The sequence below is a fragment of the Rhynchophorus ferrugineus genome, unplaced genomic scaffold (genome assembly GCF_030347505.1).
Source record: "Rhynchophorus ferrugineus isolate W39M unplaced genomic scaffold, kcgeb_rfMv2 rfM1, whole genome shotgun sequence".
Lineage (NCBI taxonomy): Eukaryota > Metazoa > Arthropoda > Insecta > Coleoptera > Curculionidae > Rhynchophorus > Rhynchophorus ferrugineus.
This window is the reverse complement of record NW_027472580.1, coordinates 86,254,271-86,266,418: the sequence shown is the minus strand read 5'-3', so window position 1 is coordinate 86,266,418 and position 12,148 is coordinate 86,254,271. Positions and strand designations below refer to the sequence as shown.

Below are 12,148 nucleotides of genomic sequence, written 5' to 3'. Positions count from 1 at the left end.
TTTAAATAATTGCTATCTAATTGTAACGAGTAATTATCGAGTTTATCAGGGAAAATATCTCCTATAATTTCCGCTAATTGATTGTATCTAAGACCCAAATATTTCAATTTTTATTTCATTAGATTATTTTAAACATGTTTGAAATAAATATTGGGAAACTTTTTATATTTTCATTAATTGTAATTCATTACTAAACTGTACTGTATTGTGTGATATGAAAATCTAAAAGAGATTTTTATTCTCAGGGCATAAAAAGATATACTTATTTTTAACAACATAGTTTTATTATCATATTATTTTACAAAGTGGTTACTATTACATTTCCCCGTATTTATTTATAGTTCTTGGAGCTGTACAAAATTTAGATAATGGGGGATGTATGGACTCTAAAGCATTAAGGTATTTTTCAGTTAATTGTGGATCAACATATTCTAAACAAATTTCTGGATAATCAGACAAATGAGTACATACAGGGATGCGTCCAGTAAAACAATCTTTAATATTCCGAACAGTACCATTATTTTGATTCATCCAAATAAATATAATGCCCAGGCAAGGACATTTCCAAGGATTATTATTAAGGGTAACATATTTAACTGTTACATTTTTGAGTAATTTTTTTGATAAGAAATTTAAATAATTGCTATCTAATTGTAACGAGTAATTATCGAGTTTATCAGGGAAAATATCTCCTTTAATTTCCGCTAATTGATTGTATCTAAGACCCTAATATTTCAATTTTTATTTTATTAGATTATTTTAAACATGTTTGAAATAAATATTGGGAAACTTTTTATATTTTCATTAATTGTAATTCATTACTAAACTGTACTGTATTGTGTGATATGAAAATCTAAAAGAGATTTTTTATTTCTTAGGGCATAAATGATATACTTATTTTTAATAACATAGCTTTATTATCGTATTATTTTACAAAGTGGTTAAGATTACATTTCCCTTTATTTATTTATAGTTCTTGGAGCTGTACAAGACTTAGATAATGGAGTATCTATGGACTCTAAAGCATTAAGGTATTTTTCAGTTAATTGTTGATCAACATATTCTAAACATATTTCTGGATAATCAGACAACTGAGTACATACAGGGATGCGTCCAGTAAAACAATCTTTAATATTCCGAACAGTACCATTATTTTGATTCATCCAAATCAATATGATGTCCAGACAAGGACATTTCCAAGGATTATTATTAAGGGTAACATATTTAACTGTTATCTTTTTGAGTAATTCTTTTGATAAGAAATATCGAGTTTATCAGGGAAAATATCTCCTTTAATTTCCGCTAATTGATTGTATCTAAGACCCAAATAATTCAATTTTCGAATACCTTTGAAAGCTTCTGGATGAATAGTCGAGATTTTATTGAAATCGAAATAAATTTCGGTTAGTTTGTGTAGATTTTCGAAGGCTCTTCGAGGGATTTCACTGATTCTATTAACTTGGAAATTCAAGACCTCCAGATTTGTAGTGTTCGTAAACCATTCCCTCTTCCAGATTTCCAGCTTGTTATTGTCGGCGTGGATTCTTTTAAGATTCCGTAGGTTTGTCAGGGACCGGTCTTCGATGAGATTGATTTGATTGTTATGGATCCTCAATAATTCCAAGGCTGGAAGATTATTGAAGGCCCCATTGGGTAGTTTCTTGATGTTCCCATAGGATATTTGAAAGTTTTTTAGATTAGGTGCTTGATGAACCAGTTTAGGTGTAATACTTTCTATTGGACAACCCCAAAATGACAAGGTCTCCAGCGTTTCCATTTTTTTCACAACAACACATCATTAATACAGCCAGATATAAGCTGCGAAAATGAATTGTTACCAGCGATTTCCGTTATCGTAACGTTCACATCTCGCAACCAGTTGCAAGTATACACCGAATATACTTCGAAACAGAAAATAACCAGAGATGACCAACGCATCTTGGATTTACTCGTAAACAACTGATGTGCTGGTATCGCTGAAGAGAGATACATCGTCATCCAGTGGGTCGATACTATCGAAAAAGGATCAAATAAAATGCGAGAAATAGTTTTTAATTATTTTATTTTTATAGTATATGCATTATAATAGCATATAGCTTTAATCTATTTATTTAATGTTAATTTTAATTTATTTTAATATTTAGTATTAGCAAGTTTTTTATTTTCGTTCCAAGGTAAAAAAAAGTTAAACAATGCAGTACGAGAGACAACAGTTATAGCTCCAACAAAAATAGTTTATTTATGTAAAGACTATTTTTGTTTAAGCGTTTATTATTTTTAGCATCTTTGTGAACCTTTAGCACCTAGATCAGATCAATTCGAGATGAGGTTTCATTTATTTTATTAATTACATAAAATCATATACAACTTTTTATGTATATCAGTCCCTAATAACTTTATTTTTGTTTTACTTACCAAATAATATTGATATTTATTTTTAGTATCATGTGATGGATTTACTTTTAAGCATGCATTTCCACAAAATTTGAAAGCTAACCAATACTACTGAATAATCATATGTTCTCAAAGAATAAGCAAAAATACTAATTAAATACAAAAAAGATTCGTCATAGCCAGATTAAAATTTTGTATTAAATATATGGTATCTGGTACATTAAATACTTGATGAAATATTGTAATTAAATATGCTCTTGTAAATTTCTAAAAGATATTACAAGTTATTTTGGGTTATACTTTTTCTGTTCACAGACCCAAAAGGTTTAAGAAAATCAGACATACATTATCAAATATATATAATTTAAACTTTTTTATTTGTGTGGTAGTTAGTATCAGTTATGTAAAGTTAACCGTTTGCTTGGCAAATCACAGTTGCATGTTGGTGTGAACTGTAAAATTTGATTGTTTCGTGGTAGATCTGAGAGCGATAAAAATTAAGAATATTTCTGTAGCGTACTCAATTACCATTTCCACTTTCCACTCTTTTAATATGCAATTTGTTTTAAATTTTTCTATACTATCCAGTTTTCTTTATCCCTTTGATCATCTTCAGTCTCGTTCTAAACTATCGACTTTGCTTTTTGTTAACGTTTTTTAATCTTTGGTAACTGCATCTCAACCATAAACTTGTGCAGAAAATAATGCATATTTTTGATGCTCTGGGTAGTCTCTAACTAATCCTTCTTCTCAATTTTCGAGCAAAAGTATACATTCTGGGGAAATTTCACTAAAAAAGTAAAAAAAAAAGCATGAAAATGTCTAAAAATATGTATAAAAATTCTGATTATAATACAAGTTATTCGTAAATCAAATGCGATATCTATGTACTTTATATTGACATTTTTATAATATACAATTTTTACGAAATTCTAAATTCTTTTTTAAAATAATTATTAATATAGTTATTCGTAGTTTATGACAGTTGTAATTCCCACCCGTTATGAGTAAGAACGACAAATCAATAGAATTGTTATCTCGATGAAACTTATGCGGTTACAACCAGTTAGGAAGTAGATTTTTGGAATACCCCAGGAGATATGGTGATTTTTATTGATGTTAATAATGAGTCAGTATAAGACGTAATATTAATAGACCCTAGAGGAATGAGCAGAAATGCTATTCTCCTTCAAGTAAGTGGAGAATTTTCATCGGGAAAAACTTCAGCTTTTTCTTCTACTTATGGAGTCTAGATGAATGGATACCCCCGCGACAAAAACTGAAATTAGAATGACTCCATCATCAAAGTGGTAAGTTTTACATAAACTTCTGTGCCTTCAGTGTATCTCTTCAATCACCTAGTTCTCTGATCATTGGAGACTATGATCATTCATATATGATATTTCAAAGAAGGCGAACGCCTAAGAGCCTGCATTACTGCTTAAAAATATATATTGCCACTATATAACCATTCCACACCTGCCCACAGCTACCCATATACCTAGGACTACTTATCGATCAAAGGTCAAGTATTTCAAAATAAGTATATTAGTGGTTATCAGAAACAAACATATGCAACAGAGGGCTGATATTTCATTAGTCCAAACTTTAACTAACTAACTCAAAATATAAATTCATCAGGGAATTTACCGACTTAGATTTCTACTAGCCTCGGTCAGTTTCGTTTAGAATTGATGAACTGGAAGGTGGTTTTATTGCAGTAAACGAAGAGATGAATAATTAATTAATTTTTAAATGCGTGCTAAATCATTTTAAATCTGCACGTCACGTAACTGTTTTGGTCGCACTGGGTTTATATAGGTACAGGACTTATTTATACATTATATTAATAATTTTGGTTTATAATACCATCAGGTATTGATGGTGTCAGGGCTCCCAATGTAATTATACATCGTTAAAAACCCCAAACCATTTGTGTATTTTCGTTCCAAGGCAGAAACATATTGCAAGTCGGGAATCATCCAGTATAGTTTGAATATCGGTAATTTATTCATAGCAATAACATTATTTTAACGTAAGTATTTATTATTTTAAGTACCTCTAATTACGCCTAAAGTGTCCTTTACGTAATTTAGAGTTAAAAAAGACTGTTAGACCTCATTTGTTTTGTTTATTTAGTACATGACGCCTTAACAATTTTGCAGTTTTTTCAGTTACTGAATACAATACAAAATTATATTCAATATAATGTAACTGGTTTTACAAGCGCCCACGAAGTCAGTATATATTATAAAGGAAAAAAATGGGCTTCTAAAACTGAACTCACTGAACATTCACTTTTGTTCATTCTTGATTATATATTCTCAAAATACAAAGAAAAATATTAATTAAATTTAAGCCTCCAACAAGTGTCAATCAAATCCCATTATTATAAGGTTACGAAAGGCAAATATCAAATATCTGGATTCTTGTAAATCAAACAGTTCGATTGGCGATATTTCACTAGGTTAAGGGTAAGTTACACATATTTGATTGAACAATGTGATTTTATAAAGTTTTTACAGCGTAGTATAACAGGAATTTTAATGATTTCGAATAATGCTTACGTGTTACATGACAATGTACGAATTAAATGTTGCGTTTATTAAATGTTAAAATAGAAGAGACTAAACAGATATCTAGTTGAAGGATTCATAAGAAAAATTGATATGTTGAAGCATGTTTAAACACAGATTTTGAAAAGTACTTGATGAAGTAATGTTGTATATAAGACCGTTAGGCTATTATTAAAAAGAACTTCAAAATTACAATTTGTGCATTTTATTTACCCAAATATTACAAGGTAATTTCATACAATACAGAGCTGTGTCATCAAATGTATATAATTAAAAACTTTTTTGAGTTGGTGTAAGTGACACTGTTGATAATATTTGAGATTGGGCCCCATTTTTTATTTGTTGTGTATATGAGCTCCTAATAATGTGGTTTAACTATGTGAAACGAATATTTTGGTAGTCCTGTCAAATATATTTGCATCTGCATCTTTAAATTACATCATAAAATGTTTCAGCAGGTTTGCCATCCAAACAGTTTTGTGATTGTTCTATTATTGTTTATTTTTTAGAGTTATTACCTGCATTAATTAATTTTCTTGCCAAGTGTTATACTGATAGTATTTTTATCCTACCACATTTCATGGTTAACGTGCTTGGAATCATTCATTCTCAGTTCATTCTTTTCATTTATCTTTCCTTTCCATCGGTTGTACAAGACCGTAAAATACAAGACAAATAATCAAAATAAAATCGAATCGCGCTAAAAAGTTTAAATGTTGAATTGTAGAAATGATTGCTCGGAAACGGTAAGTGATGTCAATGCTTAATAGCATTTTAAAAAAATAGCGCTGGTAAAATTTAGCAATCCCACTTTTAATTTTAAAATAAATGTGTTTTTAATAATCTGTTTATCGTATGTTTTTATTATTAATCAGTAGTAATAAGATATATAGTAGTTATATATAATAGTTTCCGAGATATCGATTATCGAAATTTTACAACTTTGGGTCTGCTTCTAACTTAGGCCAAAATTGTAAAATGGTCTTATGAATTAGCGATTTTGTTCCAATTCATACTCCTAGTAATATTCGGCATGCTAATTACGTTGTCGATTACCAAAATGTATTATCTCTTATAGTTTCTGAGATATAAACAATAGAAATTTTACAATTTGGGATTTGCTTCTAATCTGGGCCAAAATTGTAAAATGGTCTTATGAATTAGCGATTTTGTTCCAATTCATATTCCTAGTAATATTCGGCATGCTAATTACGTTGTCGATTACCAAATGTATTATCTCTTATAGTTTCTGAGATATAAACAATAGAAATTTTACAATTTGGGATTTGCTTCTAATTTGGGCCAAAATTGTAAAATGGTCTTATTAATTTTGCGATTTCGTTCGAATTCACATTCCAAGTAATATTCAGCATGCTAATTACGTTGTCGACTTTCTTTCTTCTTTATTACAGTTATTTAATCCTATTCTGCTTCAAACCAATCAATCCAATTAAACTTGTCGATGCTTGGATGGGTGTCCTCGGTTCGATATATGTAAAGTATTTTCTCCGCCCTGCGTCAGACGAAGCAAAAATGACTTCCCGAATTCTTTGATAGACTTTTTTTATTTGTATAAAGGAATTTCCAACGTTATTTTACTTGTATAATATAAAGTGGTTTTTTGCTGGAAATACCGAGAATCTCCTTGGTAACCAAATTGTTTGTTTGTTGTCGGGTTTTCTCGTAATTTGCATTTACTCAATGACGATATGAATAGCTACTGTTATTCGTTCTTCTAGCATATGGGTTATGCAAAAGGAGAAGACGAAAAAACGAATATTAAATACGATTGGAATCTATACCTGAAATAAAATGTACACCGGATTATTAAAATATCGCTTCAATGATCAAATTGTGATGATGATTTTATAAACAATAGGTTTATTTTGCAAATGTTAATCGTAAATATCACCAACGTTAACATGAACACCGAAACTAACCATTTATTATTCTAGACTTCCTTGCAGACAGAGTACCTTATTATTTAATAACATGTTAAAAACACTCTATAAACAACGATATAATAATAATTATCACGTAAACACAGCGATTAAGTTACAAGGTCTTGAATATGCTAATATCGGCAATTTCTTGCATTATAATGGTCGGCCATATGTCTAATGAGTTAGAGCGATATTGTGGTACAATTTTTTTATTACATTACTACAAGTCGTGCCGCCTAACCTACAATTTGAATGTATAATAACATAAATACAGGTATATATCTAGGAGGCCCCATTGGCCCTATCTTAGTGTCTGGAGTTTAGGTATTAAGAGTGCTGTTTTTCTAATAAATGCACCTCACTACACTGTACTACAGAAGATCAAATGGTTTGTTTCTTTTTAGTCTGTGTCCTGTTCTGGTATTATCCAAGAGTTGTATTAGTTTGATCTTGACATAAGAATGCTCCGTTCTCATGTCCTCTTGCAATTCTCTTGATTTTTTAGTTCAGAGTCGGTATCTGAAGATCTCTGTGTAAACAATCAGTCCTGCAGTATTTCGGTGCACCTGCAATACTTCCCAGGACTTTGTTCTGGAAAACTCGTTTGGTATTTATGTTAATTTTCATGGAACATCCCTATAATTGAATTCAGTGTTATCCCGTTGATGAATGTTGAATTCCATATTATCTACTGAAAATTATGATTTTCTTCGAATGAACCAATATATTTTCCTACATCAAGCCGTTGCTTGATAGTAGTTAAAAGGTGTCTCCTTAGTTATTCTAATTAATAGTTATTTTGATATGGAACTTAAATATCCTCAAGAAAATGTAAGAATGTTATGGACAATGATGGACAGCAGCCTTTGATAATATATTTTAATATGCATTTTTTAATAAATCATTATATTTGAGCAAAAATTGCGAGAATTTATTGAGGACCTTAATAGTTATTTTAAATTCAACAAAAATTATAATAAATGTAAAAAGTCGTTTTCAATTCGCTTGACCAGTTTTAAATGGTTACCTAAACCGTTACAAAGAAAATGTTATTGTAAGCAAAATTATCTATTAAAACCCAATTTTCACGGGAAACATTGACTTCTTATAAATTAGACCTTTCTTTATGTAAAGAAAATGAGAGCCACACATATTTAAGCGCCACACTCAGTATTTTATATACAATATTGCGGTAGTACTCGCTATTCATCGGTACGTTGTTTGTTTATATTATTTGTGTAAATGAGAGGTCTGATTTTCAAGAATTTCAGTTCACTAATATTGTTGGTGGTTCATTTTATTTTATTATATTAATTTTATATAATTTAATAAGAATTTTGATGATTTATGTTGTTGAGTCACAAAAGCTGAGTTCATAATGACAATAAAGAACTTCTGAATATGTTCAGATGGGTTTTCAGGATATAAATGCATTTACATCAATATTAATTTAAATATATATTAGATACCATTTTGGACTTAGATATTAATTATTCCATGTATATACAGTAACTTAATATATATTGATAATTACTCAATATTTATTTACTTTAAAATATTCAGTTAATACATAATAATGTATTTCAATACTAAATCGGCACATTCTTAAATACTGTAAGATGATTGATGACATCTATTTACTTCGTACTTATAAAAAGAAAAAACAAAAATTATCTCGAGAATATAAAAATTATTGAATTACCTTGGTAAGAGGAGGATCTTTTAAATACTATTCATATATAAAGTTGGAATTTTGTTATGTTAAATGTCAGGCCAAACTGACATATTTTTAAATACGATAATTAGGTTGATTATATTTAATTATGCCGTATGTATGAAAATACAATACAAAATAACACGATGAGCCGGCTTGGTGGCGCAGTGGTAAAGGCGATGGGACGGTCCTCCTACTGTTGCGATAGCCGCAGGTTCGAATCCTGCTGTGGCATGGTCATAAATTTATGTTTGTATTTGTTTAATATTTGTGAATGTTCTAGGCAAGAGTGTAACATCCGACAAGGAAAATGATCCCAGTCACGCCAGTTACCAGGCTGGGTAAGACCGGATGTCTTCTGTGATGATTTCTAAATTTGGTCACTCGCCAGTCAGTAGGCTTAATGCTGAGGACCGTGGTTCGGAGCCCACGTTAAACTTTAGGCCCAGTCCAGATAAACCCTTATTTGGTAAAAGGAGACCTTAAAATATATTTTAAAAAACACTATGAATATGGAAACGGTTGGAGTGAGATTTAGGGATGCCGATATCGATATATTTTTTTAAATATCGATAATTTTGGCCTATATTTTTTTGACCGATAAGTATTACATATAATTACGTCAACAGTTTTATGTATCGGACTACCAGATTCTTAATGAGTTTACAATAAATTTAAGAATGATAATATCGTGGCACAAGAAAGATAATTTATACGGCAATGTTTGAGACAAAATTTTCATGGAAAAAATTGGTTTTTATAAATTAAACCTTTTTTGTGTGAAAAAAAAAAGAATATTTAATCGCCACACTCGATAATATATATATATATATATATATATATATATATATATATATATATATATATATATAATGTTGTGGTAGTATTTTGTTTATATTATTTGCATCAATGAGACGTCTGATTCGCAAGAATTTCAGGTCACTAATATTGCTCGTGGTTCACTTTGTTTTATTATATTATTTTTATAAAGTTTAACAAGAATTTTGATGATTTATGTTGTTGAGTCATAAAAGTTGGTTTTGTAGTGTCAATAAAGAACTTTATTGAATATGTTCAGATGGATTTTCAGGATAGAACAATCTTCGCATGAATTTTAATTTAAATATTTATTAGATACTATTTTGCACTTAGTGAATATTTATGTACATACAGTTCCTTAAAATATATTTACAATTACTTAATGTTTATTTACATTTACTTTAACTATACCCAGTTAATACATAGTAATGTATTTCAATAATAAATAGGCGCATTCTTAAATACTGTTAAGTGATTGATGACTATTGACTATTGACTTCATATATATAAAAAGGTAAAACGAAAATAATCTGGAGGATGTGAAAATAGTTGAATTGGTATGTTGAATTACTTGGGAAGGAGGGGGATTTTTTAAATACTATTTATAAATCGAGTTGGAATTTTGAGTGTTAAACCAAACTGACATATTTTTAAATACTATAAGGCAGTTGATGATATCTAATTAAGCCATATTTATGAAATCACAATACAAAAATAACATGATGAATATGAAAACAGTTGGACCGAAAGTACTTAGGAAAGCAATAGCTAATAGGTTCGCTAATAATATAAAAGAGGATATATTGCTTCTTGGAAAAATAAATTCCATTATGAAGGCGATCTTGAAGAGGAGATGTTTTTTTTATTGAGTTATTTTTGAGGTAATAGTGACATATATATTATAAAAAATATTATAGTTTTGGACGGATGAGATTATTGCGGATACTAACCTTAAATACTAATGGAATTCATGATTTTTGTTGTGGTAACCTGAAGGTGAGAGGTCAATGGACATTTCAAGGTCTTTCGGTATCAAAAAAATTGTACTTATTATTTACAACTGGTCTTCATTAAAGAATCGTTGAATTTTACAATGACCAGCTAATGGAGGGTGCAATGATTTTAGAGCGTTATAGTATCTTTTGGTAAGTTTCTGATCCACGTTTTCCAGGCAGCTCTGTGGAGACTCAGTAGAGTAAGCGCATACGGGAATACGTTCATCCACACAGTCTTTATTTGTTTTAATACTACCGTTATTTTTATACACCCATTTCCAGATTCTGTCCAAACACGGACACTTCCAAGGATTATTGTCAATGGAAACACTTTTCACTATCAACTTTTCCAGCACTTCACTCGACAAAAAGTTTAATATATTAGCATCTAACATTAAAGTGTGTATCCTAAAATCATCCGGAAAAACATCTCCCGGGATCTCCTTTAGTCGGTTGTGCCGTAGACCCAAATAAATTAACTTATGAACGCCTCTAAAAGCACTTGAATGAATCACCGAAATCGCATTGTAATCTAAATAAATTTCACGCAGTTTTGATAGTCTCCCAAAGGCTCTTCGAGGAATCGTCCTGATCTTATTAAATCGAAAATCGAGTAACATCAATTGGGTGGTGTTGGTGAACCAATCCCTGCTCCAGTTCTCTATGTCGTTGTGGCTGGCGTAGATTCTTTTGAGGTGTGGTAGATTGGCGAATGATAAGTCTTCCACCAGATTTATCTTATTGTTGTGGATGCTTAGCAGTTCCAAGAGAGGGAGATTATTGAAGGCTCCTCTAGGTATTTTCTTGAGGCTGCCGTAGGATATCTCGAAGGTTTTTAGATTAGGTGCCTCGCCGGCAATATTAGGTGTTATAGTACTTATCGGACATTTCCAAAACGACAAGGCTTCTAGGACACCCATATGTTTGATCGTGTTTCTTCCCAAATATCTTACGTTTTCCTGGTGACTTATTAAAAGCATTCTAACGGGTCGTTCCGCAAACAATGTGTCCTCAATACATCCATTGATCAGACGCATAAAACCGATACCGTCCGAAGTAACTGCGGTAACGTTCACATTTTGTAACCAGTGACAACTATATACGATATTCAAACCATAACGAACAATGATCAGTGCTAACCAGCGCATCTTGTGTTTACTTATAAAGAACTGGTATGTACATAGTGTTGCAGAGCAATGTATAGGCATACAGTTTTTTTTTTTTTTTTTTTTTTTTTTTTTGTTCTGGCCTAAAAACCAGGCGGTGGAATGCATGACGCATACCTGGTCGCGGAGACTTGCCCTGGAGTGACAAGTTGGACCGGGTTATGTGGGACTGCCTCTGGGCTTACCAATACACTAAACCGAAACCGCCTCACAGTTGACCCCTGTGGATCACTACTGCTACTGCATTAAATTTGGGGATATGGCACCCGCTGATCGGGCAGCCGTTATTGGGCACGAGAGCCCGGCGATTCTATTGATTCGCGAACCTGAGTTAACACACAACTGGGTACTGTTGTATGGGGGCAAAAGTTATGACTGTAGCGACGGATGAGGTCGTTTCAGCCTGGAAAAGGGGGAGAGCTTAGCGGTGACGCGGTGCTAAGCTCCCAGCATGTCGACCAGCTCGCGAACAAGCGCGTTTTCAGAAGAACTTGAGCTGAGTTGTTGTTTGTGGAATGATTGAGATATGAAGTGCTTGATT

At 31.3% G+C, this 12,148-nt stretch overlaps 2 protein-coding genes across 2 annotated transcripts; both read right to left on the bottom strand.

Annotated features, from left to right (window-relative positions):
- Window positions 1-262: 262 nt before the first annotated feature.
- Window positions 263-1,969, bottom strand: LOC143200793 (uncharacterized). Its single transcript, XM_076411504.1, has one exon. The coding sequence runs from the start codon at window positions 1,775-1,777 to the stop codon at window positions 1,232-1,234; it is 546 nt and encodes a 181-aa protein (XP_076267619.1). The 5' UTR covers window positions 1,778-1,969; the 3' UTR covers window positions 263-1,231.
- A 7,770-nt stretch (window positions 1,970-9,739) lies between these two features.
- On the bottom strand, window positions 9,740-11,617 carry LOC143200792 (uncharacterized). The gene has a single exon (XM_076411489.1). The coding sequence runs from the start codon at window positions 11,587-11,589 to the stop codon at window positions 10,501-10,503; it is 1,089 nt and encodes a 362-aa protein (XP_076267604.1). The 5' UTR covers window positions 11,590-11,617; the 3' UTR covers window positions 9,740-10,500.
- Window positions 11,618-12,148: the final 531 nt, after the last annotated feature.